This window comes from Stegastes partitus, unplaced genomic scaffold, assembly GCF_000690725.1.
Source record: "Stegastes partitus isolate 25-593 unplaced genomic scaffold, Stegastes_partitus-1.0.2 Scaffold587, whole genome shotgun sequence".
NCBI classification, from domain to species: Eukaryota; Metazoa; Chordata; class Actinopteri; family Pomacentridae; genus Stegastes; species Stegastes partitus.
This window is the reverse complement of record NW_007578318.1, coordinates 60018-86284: the sequence shown is the minus strand read 5'-3', so window position 1 is coordinate 86284 and position 26267 is coordinate 60018. Positions and strand designations below refer to the sequence as shown.

Sequence of the window (26267 nt, the reverse complement as noted above, 5' to 3'; positions counted from 1 at the left end):
ACAGGGATGTAATGGATTTTTGAGAAATACATGTATTCACTTACTTGCCGAGTGGAACTGTAAAAATGAGGCTTGAAGGGCCATATTTCATCCCTGAGAACAAGTTTGGTACTCAGTAACAATTTTTATTCTTCTTTTAGTATCCAGTAGGCACAACATTGACAGAACTACTTTACACTCAGAGTGTTTTTTGAGGAAGAAATTGTTGAGTTGGAATCACATACTCTCGTCTTTTCTCTCTACTTGTGCTTTGTTAGGAACTCCTTCTGGAATCCTGTCCCCATTTTTTCTGATCACATACTAGCTGAAGTGCAGCACCTTTGCGGGCTATTTGAAGTCCAAAATCTGTTGAGGCACTTACTATACCGCTGGATGAGGAGGCCAACAGCAGATTTGGTTACCACAGCAACTAGGAACGGGTTCTGTTTGGAGGGGTCAGCGGCAATCGGTTCCCTTCAAGGGAGACGTTCAAGAGGCAGTGGAGGCTCAGGCTCAGCCAGAGTATAACTGCCTCTCCAAACCCCTCGCTCTCTTCACATCTGTGAAGCAGGACTCTCTGTTTTCTATTCAGATATATGATAGACTGCTGTTCAACTCTGTAGACTCTCTCCCGCTTTCCCCCCTTCTGATATTCCTACTTTCTCGTATTACCTGAAATGTACTTCCTAAACTTTCTAAAACATATACAAGCAGTATACACCTTCTATGCATTGACACTTTGTGCAGAAGCAGCTTTCAGTAAGTACAGGAAAACCTAGCCAGTGGACTTTTAACTTAGTATTTGCATAATTGCATAAATCAGACCAAATGTAAGGGTTCTTATTTCCTGGGAAATTGTTCTCATAAACAGCTCCCACGGTGCTCTTTCCCTTCACTTGATTATTTTGTGATTTGCACTTTTAATCAATTAGCTTGTTGCTTTTAAATGTCATATTGATATATACCGTATTTGTGTTTTCCTTGAATCACCCCATCTTTCCGGGTTTTTACAAAATATTACACTTTTGAATTGCTTTCATTAAATAATTAACGTCTCTATTTTATGCCTTCACCTGCAGTCGCTTGAATTTTGTTTCTTTCATTAAATAATTTAGGCGCCGCTTCTTGTATGGGAGGCTTGATATAAACAACAACTAATTTCTCACGCTTGCTTTTAAAAATCCAAGTATTTAGCTGAGAAGAATAAAACCAGCCATGTTGCTGGGATCATGCACAAGCCTCAGGTTCAGTCACTGAAATAGTGGCGCTCCTGATACTGTGGAAGTTTAAGAAGCAGATAAATAGATGATTTGCAAACCAATGGCAGCGACAGATGACCAACAGGAAGAAGAAAGGTTTTCAAGTGACTAAATCGTGGCTGGCGCAGTTAGTAGCACCGTTGCCTCGCAGCAAGAAGGTCGTCGGTTCGCGTCCCGGTGGGGGCACCGGAATCTTTCTGTGTGGAGTTTGCATGTTCTCCCCGTGCAGCGTGGGTTCTCCGGCTTCCTACCACACAGTCCAAAAACATGTTGAGGTTAATTGGTGATTCTAAATTGTCCGTAGGTGTGAATGTGAGTGTGCTTGGTTGTCTGTCTCTAAGTGTAGCCCTGTGATAGACTGGTGACCTGTCCAGGGTGTCCTCTGCCTTTACCCTAAGTCAGCTGGGATAGACTCCAGCTCCCCCACGACCCTAGTGAAGATTAAGCAGTGTATAGATGATGGATGGATGGATGGATGGATTGATGGATGGCTAAATCGTGGCTTTTGACTTGAAATTAGCTGTTTTGACGTGGCAACACTACACAGAGGGACACATACTTCCCATCGAAGCCAGACATTACGTCATTTTCCTTGCTATAAAAGACACCCAGGCTAATTAGAAGATAAACAGTTATCCAGAACGCATTCTCACTGGTCACATCGCTAAACATTTAAGGCTCATTGTAAACGTAACTGCCTTCCATTGTGCAATCCCGTGTTGTGTAATCCAAACTTCCAATTATAATAACAATAGAATAATAGACTTTATTGGTTGCAAACAGATGAGACGCTATTCCCGACAAAAAAAAATATTAAAACAAGTAATAACAGATCAAAGAGCGAAGGAATAAAAAGCAGACTGCATCGTGAAGGAAAACAAAAACACGATCAAAACAGGAAGAGAACATAGATGTTGGAAGTTATTGTTTAAAAAAAGAAAAAAAGAAAAAAGGAAATCAACAGAGCTGTATTTATTGCTTAGCAACCAGCCAATTCCCCACACTGCTACAATAACAGATGTAATTAGACCATTCATCGCTACAAAGACTGTTCACCAGGAGGGAACTCAAGGTCTGAACGCCCAGTAAGTGTTCTTGAACTAAGACGTTAGAGGTCAGGACAATGTGCACATCAATTTCTATTTCTGAGATTTCTGTTTTTGTAAGTTTAACTCCTTGGGATTGTGTGTAGAAAAGTGTCTTGGTAGTTTTGAATGTTATATACATTAAACAATGAAAAGAGAAAAATAACTGACTTTATCTTATTGTCAGAATTTGTGTACTGTTCCACACTTATCACTATTTGTTTGTCCTTGTGCGAACATTTCCATGTGTCTTATTGCATATAAAAACACATATATTCATCTACTCTACTCTTTGTATTCGGCTTTTTTAAAAAGCTACAAGATAGATCTCTTGACAAGATATATTTAAAATTAAGATCTGCAGGAGTTTATTACTCAGTACATTTTCTTCTTACGTGTGCACAAATTCAATTGTTTTCTTTCATTAATTCAGGATTTCTCTCTGTATGCATAATCCTGTTTTGTCTCCCACCCAATCTCTCGTTTTCTGTCCACTCTGCAACTTCAGGCTGCTCACTCTTTTAGCCTTTCTCTCTCTCTCTCTCTCTATTCAGCATCCAATAATCCTACACTACCCACACCTTCCACCTGCCTGAAAATCAGTTTTGCATTTTACCTCTCTCTTCCAAGCATGCCCCTCCTCTTGCTGCCAGCTCCTGCCACTCGCCCTCCGATGGCATAATCCCTGTCATATTGTCACATTACAGGAGGTTCAGATGCTAATGGCTGCACTGCTAATCCAGCTGCCGGCAAGTCTGGACCAGTGCACAAACTCGCTCTGCCCGGCTCTGCAACAGCTGTGCCTGGCTCAGTCATGCCAGTGATGCATCAGGGGGGCTCACGGATACACAGTCAGTGCTGGTGGTTGGAGGACTGCATGTTAAAGACCCCCTCTGGTAAAATTGTTGTTTTTTTTTACCTTGTTAACCTGTCCATATGGTGTTTTTTTATATGCTTGAAGACATATTATGAGCAAAATAAGCAGTCAAAGCCATGGCTGAGTGATTCCACCTTGAAATGGCAGCGTACCGATTGAGTTTAAAAAAACATGGATTAGCATAGAGTAGTTTTACAGTGTTTGAGCAGAGCTGGAGGTGAGCTAGTGAGCTTAAGCTGCCATGAGTCCAGGTGAGTGGAGAGGGAGGCAGAGATTACATGTGAGGGTGCTTCTCTCCCATTTTGGGGCATAAGTGTATCCTAACAGCCTTACATCACAGTCCACAAACACTCAAATGTTTGATGGAACCCAAGAAAACAGGAGAGGACAGCTTCGAGATGGTGTGCTGTTGGACAATGTGCCCGTCAACAAAGTAGAAGCAGCCAAAAGTGGCTCTGAACTGCATCTTACTCATCCAACGTGGCAACATTTGACTTCTGTTTCCTAAACTAAAATGCCACTTGCATGGTCGCCATTTTCAAAGTGACAATGAAGTCATGCATGCTGTTGAGGAGTTTTGTGGAGGTTCGAGATGTGACCTTCTTCCACAGAGCTTGAGCACTGGTGGACCAAGTGCATTGACGTTAAAGGAGAATATGCTAAAAAATAAAGCAAGAACAATCTTTCTCCTCTGATGTTTTGTAGAGAAGTGGCCTCGTAGATGTGCACATTCTAGAGGAAGCAGCCATATCGTAGCCATTTTATGAAAAATATTAAATTTTATGCACAAAAACTGGTTTTAAGGGTTAAAAAAATGACAGATGGAACAGGAAGCAAAGGAAACCACAAGACATGGTGAGGAGTAAGAGAGGAAATGTATATGTTCTGCATGTACAAACTGAGTTGAAGATACTGGGGCAGAAGCAGTGGGTCAGGGGAGTAAACCCTCAAGGTTATTCTGCAAAATTTTCTTTGGCTATAACAAGATAAAAGCTGCGGCTGCACCCTAAAATAACATTTGGATTTTTGGAAAAAAAAAAAAAGAAGAAGAAAACAGAGTGAAGAGAAGTGTGAATGTGAATGAATGTCAGGATTCACTAGAGAGATGCACATACAACAAGTAGCATATTGAGCTGTGGACGTGAATGAGCCTTGGCAGGCAATTATGGTCATTACTGTCTCTTGCAATCTTTCAGAAATAGAAATTTCCCATTCAATGGGAAACAGGGAATGTACTTAAGCTCCAGAGCAGTCGCTGTTTGTTGTGAAGTTGCTCCAACAGCTCTCCCATCCATTAGAGGGGAAAAATCAGTTTGCCTATAATCTAAGTATAACACTACTTATCAAAAATTTAAAGTGAATTAAAACCTCCTTCTTTTCAATAAAACATCTGCCCGAAAGCGCCATCCCATTAGCGAAAAGCAGGCATTCAGCTACTTCAAAATAATTCAGCTAATTTGGCTGAAACCTCTGAGTTCAATTATTGATGAATGAAACCTACAAGAGCAGGGGATGGAGTGGAACACAAAAGTGGACTGAATACATGATCAGGGATGTGAGGGCTCTTTCAGGAAGGGTGATGCGCACCTGTGGAGAGGTGTCGTCCTTCACCCTTTCGCCTCCAACAGTACACATTTGCTTTCCATTCGCTTTCCATCTCTCTCTCTCACGCACACAATAAAGAGGAGCTTTAGATGGAGTTGATAAAAGTGTTTCCTTTGGTACTAACAAGCGTGTGTGTTTGTGTGTGTGTGTTGGGGTACTTTAGCTGTATGATGGATGACAACAGCAGGCAAATGTCCTGTTAATAGATGAGTTAGTACATGAGATAGTAGATCGAAATCAACTCAGAATCACACTGAGCTGCAGTACAGGCTGAACCGCTCTGCTCATTCGATTGACGTGTTTTGGGGCAAAATCAAATGGAAAACAGGGACGGACAAATTAAATTCAAAGACTGTAACAGAATTATTAGATATCATTAGTCATAAAATCAGGAAACAGAGCCTCATAATGCCCGATTTTAAAATTGGCCCCAGAGAAGAGATGTAGACAGCCGCTCTTCCATAAACACACAAACTCTCGATCTTAATCTTTTGTAAATAGGGAGACCTTTGACCCTCATATTCAAACAGAGCAAAGTTTGGAGAGTGGATGCAGAGGCTGTTTATTCAGCTCTTATGCACACAACGGTTTGCCTCCTGTCTGTGTTTTCATGCTGTTTACCTTTCATTAGACCAGGAGATGTGTCTATTACAGTGAAAGCCTTCGAATTATGGCACTATACACATTCCATCATAAATTACTCAAGACTCCTTTAGATTTAAGAAAAAATAAAAAACAAAATTCGAAAGATACAGTGTCAGTCCCGATTAGGACAAACAGATAGAAAATATATTTGTGCAAGTGGGAAAATCTGCTATCATTTTTTTCATTCCTGGCAAACGGTATTGCACTTTAAAAGTAAAATGTGTGGTAATTTGTCATTTAGAGTTTGCACAACACTGCAAAATGTCTTGTTTTAACAGGGGAATACAAAATGTGTAACTGAATATGCTACATATGCCCCTGTATTCACTATCACAAAAACAGTTCTTTATTACATCACCCATATGTTACTGAGACACAGCAGTATGCAGCAGCTGACTAAAATGACCATTCTTTGAGGAAATGAACTGTTCCTGATGTGCTCACTGAGCCTATCTCTCTTTTGAACTTTTTTTTTTTTCCTCCAAGGTTCTCTCTGGACTGCGGAGAGGGCCCCGGGCTCACGGGTGATGAATTCACCCAACACACACAATAACCAACAAGTGTGAGAGAAAGATTTTAAATAGAAAATTCCTGAGAAAATTTTGATGAAAAGAAACGGAGGGAGAAAGAGAGGGGGAAATAGAGTTCTTTCCTGTCATTGTTCTGTCTTTATTCCGGGTGTGAAGAGAGGGTCTCGGGGTTGCAGCGGTTGGGAATGTGCACTGAGACGGTTGAAAGAGAGAAATCCGCGTCCATGATTGGCTGAGATTCCCAAAGGACAATCGGTGAGGCTTGAGGAAGCCTCTGAGGCTAATCTATCATTAGCATTCTAAAGGAACTACTGGGACTCGGACAGAAATGCACAAAAACACGGCAACATTTGCCCGATTGCCACATTTATAAATTTTGCACAGAAAAACACATGAATGCAAACAAACATCATGCTGCAACAATGGCGGAAAAAAACCCTGCAGATGCACCAAAGCACCAAGTCAATCTAGAACTACAACTATTGGTCTGTATGTAATAACTGATGAACAGTGTGAGTGAGTTTACAAGCAAATATACCAAACATCTGATGGTCCCAGCTTCTCAAATGTGAAGATTTACAGCATGTCGTCATCGTAAATGACAGCAAATTAAATATCATAGGGTTTGAGACAACTGGTCAAACAAGACATCTGTAGATGTAATCTAGGGCTCTGGGGTTTTCAATCATCGAGAACTTATTCACTAAACTGAGACAAATGTAATGAAATACATCCACATGCCACAAAGGCATTACCTCACTACAGCAGACAAAAGTAAAACATTCTGTCAAGGAAAGAGAAAAAGGGCCAAAATTAAGATACCTCATCAAGCACACACAAAAGCTGAGAAACACACATTTGATTCCACTAGTCCATTGTATGGTAAACACAATGAGATCTGTTCCAGTAATGAGGGAAGCCGGAGCTGTATTGATCACATGCAGTGGATCAGAGGACCTCTGTCAGTCCCTCAGAGCCCACTTTATACAGCCCGAGCACCCGACACAATCCCCTCTCATTTACCACTTTACATCTATCTTTCTCATTCCTCCTGCCTCTGCATCACATCTCGTCCTCTTGATCCATTTTAGAGGTTCTCCCTCCTCTTGCACTTTTTTTTTTTTTTCCTCCCTTCCTCTCATCTTTTGTTGTCTCATCTTCCTCTCTGCTTCCATGTATCAGCCTCCTTATTTATGTAAATCCATTTGCTGTGAGAATGAAGCTTGTCTAATGTCCTGAACACTGCTGGATTTCATGCCATTTCTTCCTGGTAACGGTAGAATAATGAAAATGTAAATAGCGTTAAGCTGGGTAGCTTAAGACAACCTCTTAATGAAGGCAGGGAGAGAGAGTGAGGGTAAAAGAGAAACAATAAAAGGAGACGGGGAAGAGAGAAAGTGGGCATTTTTAGCTTCAAAAGAGTCCCGATGTCATAGGCTACAACATCACATACAGCAAGCCACTGAAGCATGTGTATGGGAACCAGCTAGAGAAGGGACATTATAGGAATTCAAGATGTGTGGTAAGAGCTGCCTTCAAATAAAGCCTCGAAGAATATCCTTTCAAATAACATTTCAACCGCTATGCTCCAAACACCATTCATTCCCCCGTTTTCTCCTGTTTGTTTCTTGAGGCTTTTCCTTTCGGTTGCCAGTCAATCTCAAGGGAACAATCCCAGCCCTGTAATCTGAGGAGACGTTAATCAAGCTTTGCCTCACTCCGATACCGCTATCTATTAGAGGGATAAACCTAATATTTTGTGAGAATTGATGATATCAATATTCCCTCTGCCTTACCACTCACGTTGCTTTTTACACATGCGCTTATCCAGGAGAGTGAGGGGGAGGCAGTTATGTAAGAAGGGATCCAGGAGGGCTTCCCTTGAGCTTTGGATAGAGAGTGAAAAGGAGAGAGCAAAGGAGATGAACACAGTGTGTGAACAGAGAAAAGCAGAGGTGCACAAAGGTGACCTCACGTGTGCTGCTGATAAAAAAGATTGAGTCAGGGAAGGAAGAAGAAGGGGAGGGAGGGGGAGGAGGTGGAAGGAGAGCGAATAAACTGGAATAATTAGCAATTCCAAACAGTGATTAAACAAGAGGGAGACGGGCAAAGGGAAACAATTGAGGCGGGGAAATAGGATGCAACATGCGAGATGAATCGAAGTGAAGGAGGGATTTTGCTTTTGTTTCAGGAGTGCCTTCTGAACACAGATAAGTGTTTGCCTCTATATAGATCGTGGATCTACTTAAACCGCAAAACAGCATGTGTGTCCTTGCTATCCTGCTCAACCTTGGGATAACTCTGCATTAGCACATCAGGCTGTTAAGTCAATCCCAGAGCTACTCAGCCAAACAGACCATTGGCTTGATCTTTGATTGTAAAAGCCTGCCAGGCTGGCAAGTTAATCCCGGAGCGCAGTAGGCCAATCAAGTTGTCAGGCCAGGCTCACCATCAATATCACGTTTAGGTCAAACACAAAGGCATGGAACAGGCCTTGATCTGCTAAAGTCATCCCTCCATCATATCACATATATATCAAACTCTCTATATCTATGCATATGTGCCTATGCAAGTATGTCCTTAAAAGGCTTTATTTTATTTTTTTTAAAGAGCATAAAATCAATATAGGATTGGGGGCTTTGCTGGATAACTTGTTATAGCTGCCTTTTTTATTGATCGTCATCTGAACTCAGGCACTCGACAACGTGAAGCAGTAGAAAGGTTATTGTGCAGTCACCAGAACCACCCACATCTGCAGTGGCACAGAAAAAAAAAAAAGAACTCCGAACAGAACAACTAGACAGGAGTGGAAGAAACGGCAGCAGTGAAGGACGAGGGAGGTGACGTGGCAACAAGAGGAGTGGAAAGAAAAGAGACAAATGCAGAAAAGATCGAAAGAAATGAAGACGGATGTATAGAGAAGGAGAAAGAAAAGAGACAGAGGCAGACAGGGAGACAGCACTATTTACGGTAGATTAGTTGTTATGGTGATAAGCAGAAGGGAAAGGAAGGGATGTAGTTGTCAGGGTGATGGGGCTGCACTGGGCTACTAACGATATGTAAAAATAACTGTGCTTAGAAATCACCCTACCTTTGCAGGAAAAAAAAAAAAAACCCTCCATAACACACATACACACACAAACATGCTCAGATGAATACACACAAAGCAGTCTATTGAAGCAGGCTCCTCTCATTAGCATATGGAGACATACTCAGATTCCTCCCCCACACTCTCAGCATGGAGCTCACTTTTTTGTAAGTTTTTGCTTAATGAGGGATGGTGGATAGATACACACAAACACTGGGGATGCGTGTGTGAGTGTTTATTCCTGTGTGTAACGGTTGTAGCTCGGCGCTTCTAAAGGTCCAATAACAGCATCTGAGTGCATATCACTTTGACAGAAGGAGATGACAGAGGGCTGTGGGTAATTGTAGTTTAAATGGCCTGAAGGGGTTTCTAGAAGGCTGGTCTTTGTAGTTTTTGCCGCCTGCGGTGTAACCTCTGGGTTTTCTAAAGGCATCTGATGTAATGACTGTCAAATAACAATCAAACACGCCACCATATGCCAAGCGCCAACAAATAATATCTCACAGTAACGCTACCAAGTACATACTGTATATTGTGTCCGGTGGTGGGATGTGACATGTTTGCTTGACTTAAATGTGCTTAGTTCTGTTATTTGAAGTTAGTTGCTGATAATACTTGGATTTTTTTACTGAAGTAGGATTTAGAATGCTGGACTTCTACGCTGTGGTGCTTTTACTTAAAGAACCCACACTATGCTTTTTTTTTTTTTAATGTGTGATACAGCTGCTTTTTTTTTTTTTCTTTGCGTGACCATATTGAAGAGAGTTATTCTTTCCCACAGAAAACATTGCTCCTTATCTGCCTGAAATGCCTCGTTTGAAACCCGGCTCTTCTTCTGTTACTTATTTACATCACCATGTAACTCATTTGCATAATGCCTGTCCTCAAATCATGACTCAGGATTCTCCTCAAAGTCAGCAGTGATTGTTTCCTCACTGCTTCTGTTAGGGCTGTGTTTCCTTACCTACGGTATACTTAGAGATCTGCAGTTACAATATCTCATTTTTGTTGGGCGAGCTGACCAATCAGACCAGACTGGTGGTTTCAAAGAGACAGTAGCTAAAACGAAGCGTTTCATACAAAGGGTGAGAAGAGATGCTCCACTGTGTTAAAACATTAATGTCCCTTTCCAGTGATTAAACTTTTAAAAACCCATTTCTGTGTATCAGAATTATACAGCTAGGAGTTTTACACCATTGCTTCCTGCAGATTTATAAAATCAACGCCTTTTTCTGCACCACCTCTGTTACTTGCTGCAACTCAAGCACACCAGGTCACGAAATTACCCTACACAATGGCAAGTTGCAATATTGAAGTCACATATGTTTGAACCACAAACAGATTTTGAGGAAGGATATTAGCATGAAAAGTCCCAACCCACAAGTCTGAATCCATGTTTATGGGACCCTCATCTGTATGCTGCAGCTTCAAGGTGGAAATGCTCAGATACTGGATTGACTGCTTATTTTTCTCATGTTGTTGCTTCTAGCATATAAAAAAAACACCATATGGACACGGTAACAAGGTAAAAAAAATAAAATAAAAATAAAAACATGAAACTTGTTTTCACCTGAGGGGATCTTTAAAGCATGCAAACATATTTGAGTACACAATTATAAAACTCTAAAGGTGCATAACTAGGGCGTATTTATTTAAGAAAGGTATCTGAATGCATCTTCCATCTTTGGTTGGGTCCAGTTTTAAAGAAAACTTGAAAAATGAGTTTAAGGAATTTTAGACCCATCATGAAAAAAATTCCCACCAGGCAGCCATCATACAACAGACACTTTCTTTAATATTAGATGTCATAACTTGCTTACAAACAGAGCACATACACTGCCACCATATCACAGCCATCTAATGCCGACTAAATTGCTTTGATGTCGATAAAAATGTCTAGTGGCACTTCTCATTTACCAACATTTAATTACCTGGCAGATCATTCCTGTAGTAGATATAAACCCGCTCGTTTAAAGATGTACGTACACACACACACACACACCATTGCAGCAGCGCATATGCTGAATATTATATTGTATTTACTTGTGCCACTAACATGAATGATTCCCCAGCATAATTGCTTCATTATCAGTGGAGACCAGCACACACATATAACACCACATGCCTCTCTAATCATGTGTTCACACTGGAATATACAGCATTCAGACTCCGCATACCATAGCCATCACACTGAAACGCACGTGCAAATGCACACACGACGTCACATACATGTAACATTTCTGAGCATACATTAACTGGAGTGAATAATTCCTAGGCTACGATGGTCTTTAAATGGAAAGCGTTAAAGGGGATTTAAAGACCTACTGTATAAAAACCCTTTACAGTCTTGTGGTTTTCTCAAGCGTAACCCTATACCTGGCCACTGACCAAAGACATACGCTTAGTGTGTATCAATGGAAGCATTTATAAATCCTCCGTATGGATTCTTACAGCACTTTCACACCTACAAACACAACAAAGGAAATCAAAACATTCAAATGCAATCCTATAGCTTCCTATAAAAATTATTACATTATGGCTCCATTGTTTGCACATGTTGTCTCGTCCAAATGCTGCGCAGCTTTTGTGAACCGAGCACAGCAAACAGGCTTCCTTTCTGCACAATGCACCATCCAGGCGCAGTCTGGCTTTCCACAAGAAAGCCATTTAATCTCCAGTAGTCTGCATGTGATCAATCTCCCAGCACAGTGTTACTGCAGCGCAGGCCATTCCTCATCATTTAGAGAGAGAGGTATTGACCAGGCCAGGACGGCCTCCACGGTGCATCTGTGTGTGTTGTGAGCTAACAGGAAACAATAAACAAAAATTTCCAGCGTGTACATCCTGCGTTTTTTCTCCATTATATACCTGTAAGCGCAGGCGTATTTATTTCTGAAATGTGAACATGCGTGTGCATATCGAGGGTCAAAACCTGCAGGCTAACAAATGCATATAATTACACATGTTCAAAACATCTTCTAGTGGGTTTCCACATCAATGTCTTGTAGGTTAATACAGGTGGGCACGTTCTCTACTTATCATCAGTACATCCTGAGCTTGACATTCCTGTTTAGTGGCTCACACTAAGAAAATGCACCAAGGACAGCCACAGCATTGTTAATGAGTAGCTAATGGAATTGGCTTAGCACGGTGATGCAAAAAAAAAAGAAAAAGAAAAAGAAAAAGAGTGGAAGGAGGCTGAAACTACATTTGAATAAGTAGCATAATTTCAGACACGTCAAGTTTAAGGTTCAGGGTGATCAGTCGTTTAACTTGAGACTAGCTGCAGTCATAAATTATGTGCGTATGGATGTCAAAATGGACAGTTTATCTGTCAATAAACTATTACACTCTTTTCCTGCCCTAGAAATGAGAGGAATGAATGTTCAATACGAGCATCTAGGAAGCCTCGAGGGTATGAGACAGGCATGACAAGTAGAGACAAGGTCTCTCTACAGCTTATTTGTGTACGTCATTTAGCTCATCTACTTGACAGAGGAAATGTATAGACAGGCACATTTCAGTTTTCAAGTGTCAGGGAAATTGCAGCCGTATGATTTGTGAAATGAAAGGAGAGCACCTTGACAAATAAATTAACTGACTGACTGACTGGCTGGATTTTGGATTCCCGTCCTCGCACTTATCGAGTGGTTATTCAGGCATCAGCTCCGTGGACTTCATCCCCCACACTGCCTTGGGGCCATGTCAGATTTACCGTTATCCATGACAGGCTCTTATCAGGGATTTGGAGCGGGACTTTGCAGAGTCATCTAGAATATTGGCTGTATCGTTTTTATCCCCGCTCAGAGAAACAGCAAGAGGCCAAGGTTGGGATATCACAAGTCACATGAATACAATCACACAGTGCATACACACACATATATACGCACACGCTCACACACACCCATTCCTGACATCCCCTGCTGGGATCATTGGGTAGAAATACCCTGTCATATCAGAGTATGTAGACAGCGAGCTGACTGCAGTGGTTTTTGCCGTAGTCACAGCTAGCAGCACTCTCTGCAGATCTTAAGTCTTATTTGTTCTTTTTCAAATTCGTTTAGAACCACCAGGTACACAGCAATATTTTCTCTGTAAAGGCATGAGCCCTAGCTTTTTTTCTTTTTTTCCTGCAGAGGTTCATTTAGATACATTGTCGCGGAGTTTGAAATAAAATTTAGCATTTTGTGCGTTTTCAAAAGACTATCAAAGAAAATCAGCAGGTTGAAAAGCCATTTTCACAAGTGTTCCTGATATAAACGAACGTTAAAAACATTAACCTCTTCTCTGCAACAGCTGTTCTTAGACTACTTGATTTCACAAGCCTCTGATTATTTCTTAACTTCCTGTGCTAATATTGCAGATCCATGGTTAATGGCTTAATCTGAAGAAGACACATCTACCATCAATTGTCATCCCGAATAAATCCATTACTATATGTATGTCCTTGAAAATATATAATACTTGATGCATAATTAATAGAAAATGCATCATCATTTTCATGTATTTGTATCGTGTGGGTTGGGAATAATTTTTAGAGCATTTGTATGGCGTTCAAGTGATTTAGCCAGCAGACAACAGTAAAGACATTAGGTTAAAGTGTGTTGAGCGAAAGCCCTTTAATTCATATGTGTGATAGAAGTAATGGTTCAGATTTTGAGTCTGGAATCTTTGCAGTTAGGCCGTCCATTTATTTACATTGCGCCTTTCATGTGGAGTCAGTAACCACATAAAAGGCGACTGAATTAACTCACGTACTCCACATCTAATTTCGGATAGGGCCTCCACTAGGTTGTGTGTTAGACACAGAGAGGTTCCCATTCTTGAATTTGAGCTGAGTGCAGAGTGTTGTTTTCCACTGCAGCATGTTCACTCATCCCTGCAGGCTGTGTTTAAAAGCCATTATTCCAGCTAACAGACCGGTCAGCAGGCCTTGGATGTGTTTAGTGATGTGTATTGTCTGGCTCTCTTATGACATTTGGAGTGCATAAATGGACAAAGTGTTCATACAGTGATTTGTTTTTTCTGTTGTTGTTTTTTCTTTTTTTTGTCTCTGTATGGAACAGCCGAGGCAGTGATGGTGCATAGCTGCAGCTGTGAACAGTTCATAACCAGGGCTGTTGGAGGTTTATTCAGTGGTAGAGGGTCTGATGAAAAAGAAAACACATAACAAATGCTGTGTACTGTTTTTATAATGGTGCACTACATTCCTGTTTTGAGAAGGTGACACAGATTGATCGACATGCAGTGCAACATTATCAGCAGAGTATTCCTTCTTTGGGAAACCATCCTAAGTGCTTAAATCTGGAAGGTTTTTCACCACAACCTTCTGGATTTTACCAAGATGTACAAAATACATTAGCTCACAATGAAAACTAAAGTTACACAGCTAAGCCAGTTCTCAAATGTGTTCAATTTAGATGTTGAGCTACCTAGAACATTTGCTAGGTGCTGGCCTGCTGGGTTGTTATAAGTAATAACCTGGCACTGCTCATAATGACAACCATATAATAACAACATCTCACTCCACCATTATCTGATCTCATCAGGCCTATTGAGGCGTATAATGATTCCTACTTTTGTGTGGTGATTGTTGAGCACTGGCCACAGACTGAGCTGCTTGCAATGTGATAAACTGGGGCGGGAAAAAAAAGAGACCAATATCAAATAAGTAGTGAATGAATTTGGAAAACAGTATTTTCTTTTTAGTGTCAAAAAATACACAACAAAAAAAAACACTTACTGTACATGTAGAGAAGATTTGGTCCAAACAACTGGACTTCATTTATACATGCAGGGAGTCAGCAGCAAGTTAGCTGCTGCACCGAAAGGAAGAAGGAATCATTTAAGCTTGTGAGAAAAATCATTGGAGTGTCGTCTTGCAACACGACATCTACCTCGCTTGATACATCCACAGTTGAGGCCAGAGTTTACAGCTCTTACAGCTCAATTATTTCCCTTCCTTTTACCCTTTTCACCAACCCAGACAGACATGCCAATGCATATGATGGCTATATATCATGACTGCAACAATATTTGGTGTGGTCATGGGCAAAAAGCCATATTGACTTCCTATAAGCACAAAGCCATCAAAGCAGAATTAAAGGCTATTACTGCAGTGGCATCAGCTCCACAGTGCCTGGCGAAGTGCCATTGTCATGACACATCACAGTCCAATGGGACTTCACGGTTCTGTGTGTATTTCAGAGGAGTGAATGAGGTGTCATGTTTTGATGACCATCTGAATCAATCAGGCTATGCTTGTGACTTTTGCCATCAGCACCGACCAAGTACAAATTCTCCTTGTAATTAGTTTCAGTCATCCTTCATTCCACAAGGCTCATACAAACTTAGTAAACTTACTTCCAGGTGTTTCAGATCCAAGTGGCCACTTTTCAGAACACATCCTAAGTCCTCACACTTCCAAATGTTGTTATTGCTAGAAAATAATATCATTCTGACTATTAATTCAACCCACAAAAGTGTGCAAACGGAAAGGGGATATTGCTTTGGATTAGAGCAAGTGTGTTTGACAAGACTCAGAGGAATGTTGTCTGCCCAAGGCCCGAATCTAAAGAGGTTTATTTGGTTGACTGGCCAACTTGAACAACTGCCACTTCATTCTCAACTTCCCACAGTGATCATTTTCTTGACTGATCTCTGAAACTCTGATGCAGTCCAGTGGACAGAGCAGTGCCAACAGGTGTTTGAGAGTATCCACAGAGGGACATGTCTAAATTTGCTTTTTTTTTGTTTTGACTCCAGACTGTTCTCAATTCATACACTGGTCACTGAGACGCTGAGCAGGAAGCTCCCAGGACAGAGCGTGATCATACTGCATAAGTATCATAGCTTCACCAGTGAGAACCAAGCCGTGAAAAATGAAAAATGAAGCCAACGTGGAAGTGCCAAAAAAAAAAGCAGCTCCTCAAATGGCTACTTGAGGCTGAAAATAAGTCAATCCCCATTGGCCTTCATGTAAAAATGTCCAACTTTAGAGCAGAAATAAACATATTTACAGCCTGTTAAATATTAAAATGGTGTTAATTCCTCTTCATGGCAACGGTGCAGGGAGTAGATTTTAATATAACTCATCCATTTGGATAGTATTAAGGCTTAAAATGATGCATAATTAAGGGTGTGACCACTTTGACAGGTGGTGCAGTCACAGGACAGTCGATGGATCAGAAATATTTGCATGGCCGACCTCAGCTCTACTCACACTCCACCCCTTTGTTCATTTTTGGAACTGAAAATTAGGAAGAATCAGGCACTGTCAAGATGGCAAGAACCATCTGAGCTTCTGTGCCATTCTTCTGGAAACCTATGCATTCATCCATCTTCATGCACAGTCTATGATGACAACATATAAATGACGAAATAAATCTGTTTCAAAGCCCACCAAACCCATTCTTTTATTTGTAAATCCACTCGCAACCATCGTCTTGATATGTGCCATTGCAGGTCGATGTTCATCAACTTCCAGGGATACACCAATGTCCATTTCCCAGTGACAGTGCTGGGAAATTTAATCGAGTCATTTTATCTACCTGATGTCAACAAAAAGCTGAGAGACTCTGAATCTGTCATCACATACATCCTGTCGATCATTTGCCCAGATCAAAGTTTATGTACAACTGTTGATGCATCTTTAAGAGTTTACACCACCTTCTGACTGAAGAAGCTGGCTGCACAACATGACACCTTCACCCTGCATGATGACGTACAAATTATCTTTGTGTGACTAATGGTGAAACTCTACTTAAATTAAACTATGCTAAAAAGTTCAGTCCCACTCTCAAGATTAGTGTAAATCTTCCCTCTTTCTCCCATTCGCGTGATTTTTGAATCCTGTTCATCCTTGCAAGGTGCTGAACTGTATTTGTTATCATACATTTATATGTATACGTATACATATTATACACTAATATATTTTCTCATTTGTTAATAAACTACATTTTCTTAAGGGAAGTTGCAACAGTCCAAATGTTGTCTTCAAATCATCTATTTTGTCTGACAGCATCCATGAAAACAGAAAACATTCAAATGAATCAGAAATCTAATTAGAAGAGGAAATCACTGTTAAATCTACTTGACAGTTTTATTGATCAAAAAAGTCCTGGATTAGTTTATGTGTTAGTCTAACTTAACTATTCTTTTAGCAAGATTTTGATACCGTGTGCCATTTTTGTGATCCGATTTTCTCGTACTCTAAACAATGTTTTCGGTGTTGTGCTGTGCAGACACCTGTGTTTTGTCTGAAAGTTCTTACCCATATTCAACACTCTCCAGTGAGGCTTACAGCCTGCTGCAAACTGGTAATTGGGTTTGCGAGCAGACTGAGACCCCAGTTAAAGAGTCTCTGTCTTGTCTGATTAAAGTCTGGATCTTTATGGGCTGATATCCAGCAGGGAAACTGGAGCAGGCCTGCTCAGGTCGGACCGGGCCGGGCTGGACCAAGATGGAGACAATTGGAGTCTGATGGATGGAGCCTGACAGCTTGTTTCTGTCAGAGAACTGCTCACAGTCCCAGGGAGTGAATCTCTCGCAGTGTCAGCATGGCCTTGGTCAGTCCACTGAGCAATCACACCGAGGTGAGCAGAGTGCCTGGAGTAAAAACCCTCATTTGCAGCAGCAGAGCATACGCACTCCAATATGTGGGTCAAACACGATCTGTGTATGAACAGCTTCTACATGCATCCATAGACCTGTGTGCGCGCACAGCAGCAATCACAAACCAACAACAGCAGTCCAGCCCTTTAGTAGTCATTAAAAGCAGGAGCAGTAGGACACAGAATAAGGGAATAAGAGACACATGCAGCTCTGAACCTTTGGGAAACTCATTAGTCCGGGTAATACAGGCCCAAGCAGACTCCACATTGAATAATTATAGGATTTTGGAGTGCTACAACGCTGGGAATGCCACCCGGACACTGGGAGGGAAAATCAATTGAATAGTTGCTTTATCCAGTGTCTCTTGAGAGCTAATCAAGCCCTCACAGCTGATCTCTTACCCACAACTATTCAAGGTTGTGGAGTCAAATTCCCAACTCCAACCGCAATCCTACGGAAACAATCGGATATTCCCATCTGAAACAGAATATCCCACAAACAATCCAGTGGAACAGTAATCCAAACAAAGGTCTCCGTCTTTGTCTCGAACTTGTTTTATTAAATTTCGGGCTTGAACTCGACAGTAACAGTAACTACCTATAAATGGCTTTGACCTAGGTCCATGAGCCAGGGGTGGTCATTTGAAGGAAATTTAATAGCAGTCATGAGAGTCCACCTGCTCCATCTCTTTCATGTTCAGCACATGAAGACAAATGCCCGGAACCTTTGAACCAGAAAACAATCACCCACCAGGGGCTTTATCAGCCAATTAATCTCCTTTACCACAACATTTCATCTTTAACACAGACACCTAACCTCCATCTTCTTGGTGTGTCATAGACCTGTATGTCTGTATGAGGAAAGTAGAGGGCGCAGATTTTTTCTTAAAAGTCATGAATGCATTCGAGCAACGCAGTTTAAAAAACAAAAAAAAAGCAAATGTAATAATGTAAGATGCCAAAAAGTTGTATTTTACTTAAGGTATGTCAACACTAAATGAAACTTCGATTTCATGCATACAACTTAATTAAAATCAGCACTTTAAACTTCCACCTCTGGCTTAATTTTTTCTACATTTTTCTTTAAAATCGCAGTTTAAAAATGCACAATTTAATGTTTTCTGTTTGAATAGTGCTATTCAGGACTGTGTATAAATGTTTTCCTACATATACAAGTCTTTGTGTCCAAATATGTAAATGTGAAAATGTGTTTCTGTGTTTTTTTTCATGTCTGTGACAGCGTCCACATACCAAACTATAAGTTTTATATGAGCTTGCCTGATGTTCCACATGCCTTTGTTTATAACCCTTCAGGTAGAAGGAGTAGGCTTTTCAAAGTGGTATTAAATAGCCAAACTGCACAGTGACAGTCAATCACCTTTGACCCCACACTTGGGAGGTAATATTGACTTTACTGCTATCGATATTTGACCAAAGGACCCAGAGGACCCACTTGATTGATCTAATGTGCTGTTCTGGCTCTGATCTATCCTCCACGGACGAGAGCGACCAACCACGTGGGCAGTAGTGCGTGTGTGTGTGGGCACATGCAAAAAAACACACAATCAAACACGTGACAACTCTGATTATACAAACACCCAGTGACACACATGTATGCAGTCAATTAGGTATTGAAGGCAGCTCAATACTTGAAAAACAGAAATCAAGTTACATTCCATTAAATTAGTCCCCTATTGTGTTAATCTACTGTAACCGTGAGACAGGCAGCTTGTTATGACCTGAGCAATCACATTCTGTGACTTAGTGAGGTGATAATTATGTACTGGTTTCACAGCCAGCAAAATTGATTATGAATCATATTGCATTGGTCTTTTTTATTTTTAAGTATTTTTTTATGGGCCTGACCAAACTATAAGACTGATTTTGCTGACATGAGTTTAGCCTAATTTAGTCTTAAACCACTAATTATAGTGTCTCAATCCATAAAATTGTCTATTTTTTTTTAAAGACAAGAACAGTTTTCAACCTAAGTTTACATGACACTCAAAAGACTTAACAACACAGATGCACAGAGCAGTATGCACAGGTATGCAGGTCTACTCTTCAAGACAGTGGACAAGTGGACTTTACAAAGTCGTGATGAAGAAAGACGTTCTCTTTTCTTTTGATGGTCACCGGACTCTTTGATTCCATCACCTTTTATCATGTGTTCTCTTACTTCCTGTCATTGCTTAACAACTATATCAGTTGGTCACCAGACCCCCGATTCCACCACCTTTTGTTCATTGTTCTCTTACCTCCTGTCATTGATTAGCAACTGTATACTAACTGATCACTATTTTCCTCCATATTTACATACAGGCCCTCTGACATACCCTATAAAATGCATAACACTGCAAATGTTCTGGGTCGGCTGACCTTCACAGACTCATACTCTGTGTTGGTGATCCCACCGTATACCGGAATACTAATAAACACCCCACGACAGCACACTTCGCATGAGGACCATGGGTAAAAATTTCTTCAACAGGCGTCACAGTTTGGACGTTTTCAGACCCACCCTGTTTACTTCAACTGACTTTGGTTTGTTACCACTTTTGGCATGAAACTCTGGGCAGGTATGAGCACATCAGTTATGCTCAGCTATAGTAAAAACAATCACACAGACACTGTTTAGTGGTCTTAACCCATTAGCAAGTTAGCTGTGGAATGATTCACTGTGGTGGAAAAATGATGTGATGCAAGTGTAAGATGCACTCAAAGGTGTCAAGACTAAGGTGTGCATCAGAAGCACGATTAAATTAGAATTTTCAGAGTTATTTGCATTTAAGCAAAGGTAGCCACCTGTATGTAGCTGAGCGCTGCATGTACATGCTTCAGATAAATGACTGACTGTAAATGTATTACTTCCTTGTCTCACTCTAGAATACGTATGGCACATTTTTTCTAGGAACCTTTACTTATAATTGAAAAGTCAGCACACACAGTGTATTCTGAATCTCATTCAGCTCTCCCTCTTGTCCAGTTTATCGACTTCATCTTCGTTGTCCCCCTCATTTAATCTTTCATTGTGAGCCTCAGACACATCAGGCAGAGATTATGCACCTGACCAAGGGAAATGTGCAGCACATTTTGTTTAAGAGGGCACCTCCATCACCCTCTGCGGAGCCCAAATTTCCTCTTTACAGTCAACCGTGCCTGACTCAGCCACTGATTAAAGCTGGGCTGTGCAGCTGCTGCCTCTTTGAATTCTGGACTTCACAAGTCACACAGTAACAGATTTACTGAATCACCTGGAATGACCAGTGGAAGATCACCGACATGTTTCAGTCAGTCTCTGTAAAAGTTTGTTGTTTTGGCCTCAATCATAAAACAATGAAAGAGAATATCTACCATGGTCTTTATCAGGTTGTCCAACATTTGTTTTCAGCGCTTCATGATATTGTCTCCCACATCTTGTAAAATATATGAATTCTGCCTGAGGGGTTTTGGACGGACCCTTGATGTTCAAAGGTGTCCCATCGACGACAGCAGAATCATGGGAATCTCCACCAGCCACAAAAACCTTCCAGTATTGCTCTCATCTTACTTGGACAGCCTGTTTTTAAAAAGCAGAGTTTTGTAATTCCATGAACTTCCTGGGTGAAGATATGGTGAGTAGGGAAACTGATTCATTTAAGCTGTATTAAGGCTTGAAGTTATGCAAAATTAAGGGTGTCGCTGCTCTGAGTAATAGGTGGTTGTCGTCCACCTCGGCCATTTTTTGCTTAGCCAGGAGTTAAGCAAAGTCAGGCACTGACAAGATGGCAATGGTAAAAGTCACTGAGCTTCAAAACCCTTCTGCAGGACGCCTCTAGGTGACATCATGAAGGATTCAGCCATCTTCTTCTGCTTGGTTTTATTGCCCATTACTTCAATCACTGACAAATGCCATTTTTGCAGGTGCTCTATGTTAGCAACATTTATTTTTTAATAGAAATGTGCTCTAAACTTGAACACAGGGCTTTCTTTCTTTTTCCTAGTCCTGTTCCAGACCCATCTAACCAATGAGTGGAGGGAATGTTGACAATAATGCATTTTTTTTCCTGTATAAAAAGAAACCAAGCCAAGAAGAAAGTGCACCAAGCTCACCAGCTCATCAGGTGATTTCGACCAGAGCAAACTATCAGGTTAAAAAAAAAGTTTGTTTAGTCTCAAGGCTTAAACATAAAATGGTAAACTCTCTTATTTCCAAAGGGCATTACTAAAAGGAATTCATTGGCATAGGTGAAACAAATCTAAGCAAATTCTTCAAGCTCAACTTTGGTAAACTTAAACATGTTAACTTGCCACACTGTTTATTACCATTCCACCAATTGTTGAGGGAATGGACAGAGGTAAAATCATTTGCACTATCCATTATATACTATTGTATTATTACACTTCCTTTGTCAGAGAACAAACTGCTCCACAAAAGAGGAATAGTTTGCAGACAGTTGTTAGTTACCAGGCTGACAAACTTGCTAATTTGGATTAGTTTACAGCACAGTGGTGGCAGTGTGCAATCCTTAGAAGAAACACATACAGAGGGATCAACCACTCAGAACAGAATCAATATCAAAAAAGCCACTGTGACTGACTAGTGTGGTCAGCACACTCACTGTCTAACCCTTCAAATACTACACCAAACTTCTAAAGTTACATTTCCCCCCCAAAAAAAACACACTGTGTCACCTTCTTTTGTGACAAGGCCTAGAAGCTGTTTACCTTCTCAAAACTGTCAATCACAGCGATGTGGTCAGTAACGTACAGCAAACTTTGTTTCCTGGGCGTATTTTTCTTATTTTAGTGAGTGTATGGGTCAGTGTGTCTGTATTCTATGTCACTGACCATCTCAGCTGCTTGTTAAGGCAAATCATTCATTGATAAGTTGCCCTTTTGCTCTTTGTTTCTGTCTGTCTAGCGAGCGTGGTGCCCTATAAATATAAAACCTTTAGCTAAAGGTCAGCCTTTAAATTTACCGACATGCCCACTCATGTCTACAGTACATGCACCCTATGACACAGAAAGACTTAAAATCTAGCGTAAAGAGCACACACAAACACAAACACCTATATTTCAATTAATTTTAGAATATTTCCTACAACGGGAAGACTGTGGCTGATTTTCGACGTACGCATAAAAGAAAAAATACTGGCAGCATGAAATTGCTAAATAATGCACAAGATTCACTTTGTCCAAGGAGTGGGAGCTCGTTTTAACAACGTTCTGCCGAACAGTCCAGTATTCATGTCATGAAAAGTTTCTGCCTTCAGTATTTTTGCTCTCTATTTTCTCTTTTGACCTTTGCATTTGTTCGCAATTGATGTTCAATTTGCTGGCATTTAGAGCCAAAATGAGTTTCACATTAACCCTTGCTGACCCAGTCACTGAGCAATTGGATCACTTGGGAGCTGTCACTCTCTCCAGATTGAGGTAGGTCTAGCTAATTCTAAGAAGTACACTATATATCTTTTCATTTAGTCACATGCTCTTCTCCTGAGACACAAGCTAAAAAAAAAAAAAAAAGACCTGCTGCACTTACAGCTAAATTGCTAAATGGCGCTCCCATTGTGAAGAGGCCAACATTCTTTTGCAATTACCTGCCTATCATCTTTCTGAGCAGTATTTTATAAGCATATACACCGGCGTTTTTCTCGAGCACCTAAAGCCTACAGAGTCATGGTTGCTTGTCAACAACCTGCAACCATTTTTCATCACCTAAACAAAACAGTTACAAATAGCAGCGATACAAGTTGTAGCACAGACAGCAAAACAGCAACAAACAAACAATTAAATTACTAAAGAAAAAGTGACCAGAAGTCTCCAAATTATATCAACAATGACGCCAGACATCGATGGTTGGCAACGATCATAAATTTGAAAGAAAACACTGGAATAAACTGACAAACAAGTAGAAAACAGTTTTACCATGCGCCAATCTGCCACTTTATTAAAAACCGGCTGTGTAATATTGTGCAGATTCCCCTTTGCTTTTCAAAACAGCTAAGAGGCAAGAAGAAGATCTGAGAGCATCCTGATCGTATCAGGCGCCAAGACGTTAGCAGCAGATTCTTGTAGCGCTGTCAGTTGTGAAATGAGGATTGAATTTGTTTTTCATCCCACCGACGCTTAAACAGACTGAGATCTGGAGAATCTGGAGGCCAAACTGACACCTTGAACTCTTTGTCATGTTCCTCAAACCAGTCCTCATGTTTGGAGTGTGGCAGGGTGGATTGTGCTGTTGATTGAGAGATATGTGGTCTGCAACAATGTTTAGGTAGGTGTTATGTGTCAAAGTAACGTCCACATGAATCCCAGGATCCAGAGTTTTCCAACAAGATATGACCTGAAGCATCCCGCTGCTTCTGCTGGCTTGCCTTCATCCTATAGTGCACCCTGCTGCCATCTCTTGCCCGTGTAATGATGTACAACAACAGGATGTAAAGGAAAACATGATTCATCAGACCAGGTCACCTTATTATATTGCTCCATGGTCCAGTTCTTACACTCATGTAGCCAATGTGGCAGGAGACAGGCATCAGCTTGGGCACTTTGGTCAGTCTGTGGCTACAAAGCAAGCTGTCATGCACTGTGTGTTCTGACACCTTTCTATCATAGCCCTCGTTAAGGTTTTTAGAAATGTGTGCTACACTAGCTCTCCTTTGGGATTATACCACATGGACGAGCCTTAGGAGCCCATGAACCCATCACTGGTAGCCCCTTCTTTGAATACCCCACAAGACCTGTCGTTTTGGATATTCCCTGACCCAGTCATCTAGCCATTACAATTTGGCCCCTGTCAGAGTCGCTTACATCCGTGTGCTTACCCATTTTTCCTGCTTCCAGCACATCAGCTTCAAGACTGACTGTTCACTTGCAGCCTAATATATCCCTCCCCTTGACAGGTGCCATTGCAACAAGATAATCAATGTTCTTCTCGTCACCCCTCAGTGGTTTTAATGTTGTGGCAGATCGGTGTACATTAACATACAGAGTGTGTGTGTGCACAGGCTTTAGGCCGCAAGTCAAAGAGCACAAAATACCTGAGCCTCTCTTGGAGACCACCTTCACACTCTTGGACAGGGTGACGTACAGCAGGATCAGCAGAGGGCTGGGAGGTCTCATCTTCCCCTCCCCCGTCCTCACAGCCTGAGAAGAGAAGAGCAAAGGAGGGAGAAAGAGAAAAAGAGCCATCAGTCACTGCTTGTACATGAGATCAAGTACCTCCTTGTTGCTACTAGACAAGCGTAAGTGTCAGTGTAGGGGGATGTTCTGCAAACACTACAGCAAGAAAGCACACACTATTGTGCAAACATTTGCACACCCGCATGCGCGCACACATTCTTGGACACTCTGAGCAACACACCACTTTCCACGTTCCCCCGGGGGGTCTTTCTTGTAATGATTTTCTTTCATGATTGCAATTGAGACGAGTTATCATTACGGGGATATATTTCATGAGAAACCATTCCCTAAGATGCTGACGAATCAATAAAGAAATAATTACATGTGTAAGAAACACCACTTTTAATCGCCATTTTCATTAAAAAAGAGGAGACCTTGAGGGAATTTCAAATTATCACCTTGTGACTCGCAGAGATGTGGCAAATATCCCACCGTTACCCCTTATCGACTCATATATTATATTAATTGATGGAGGTGACTCATTCTCTATACTCCTCATCTTCTCTGAGTAAATGACATAATCTAACATGTAGTAATTACCCTCTAATAGCCAGCTCCTGAAATAGAGCTGCTGCTGCTGTATAAATTTGATGTTAAATGAAAAACAGAATACACTCATTAAAGAAACAGTTTATTAGCTTGCAGCACTAGCTGATGGTGGTACGCCTTGACATAATCTAACCGTAATGTGAAAGCTTAACAGAAGAAAACAGGAAACAAAAAGACATACGAAAGATGAAGTTTGTAAAAAGAAAAAAATATAAACTGTGGAAGTTTAAAATGTTAGACAAGGAATAAAACTAAAAATCTGCTCATTTTCCTGGCTGCCCTGATAGCTGAGTGTTTCGGCAAATACCACATGGGCACATATGTCCTGAGCAGCAGATCCTCGGCTCGAAAACCCAACAAGGGACCATTTGCTGTGTGTCTTCCCCTGCTCCATCTTTTCATCACTGCATGCTGTCATTTCAAAAATAAATGCAAAACTGAATCTAAAAAAAAAAAAATAGCTTGATGTCCTCTCTAGAACTACATTAAATCACTCGCAAAAATTCTGAAAGTAGCAGCTGTTTGGTCAGCTTAGCAAAAAGACTGTGAACAAGTGGGAACAATGAGCCTAACTCTGTCCATCATTAAAATAAATCCTAACAGCACTTCTGCTCAATAATGTACACAAATATTTCTTTGTCAGGAGAACTAACTTCTCTGCTGGTTGGATTGATTTTGTATAGATTAAAGTCATAGGATACAATATGTTAATTAGTGGGCTGCAAGGTGGCTCGATGGGTAGCACTGTTGCCTCGCAGCAAGAAGGTCGCCGGTTCACGTCCTGGTTAGGACGCCCGGGATCTTTCTGTGTGGAGTTTGCATGTTCTCCCCGTGCAGCGTGGGTTCTCTCCAGGTTCTCTCCGGGTTCTCC

At 41.0% G+C, this 26267-nt stretch overlaps 1 protein-coding gene across 1 annotated transcript in view; it reads right to left on the bottom strand.

Annotated features, from left to right (window-relative positions):
- il1rapl1a (interleukin 1 receptor accessory protein-like 1a) overlaps positions 1-24787 on the bottom strand; it is a 156709-nt gene extending 131922 nt beyond the window's left edge. The window contains exon 1 of the mRNA XM_008289001.1: positions 24706-24787. Within this exon, the coding sequence (XP_008287223.1) occupies positions 24706-24787 (82 nt within the window). The remainder of the gene's footprint in view (positions 1-24705) is intronic.
- Between the last annotated feature and the right edge of the window lie 1480 nt (positions 24788-26267).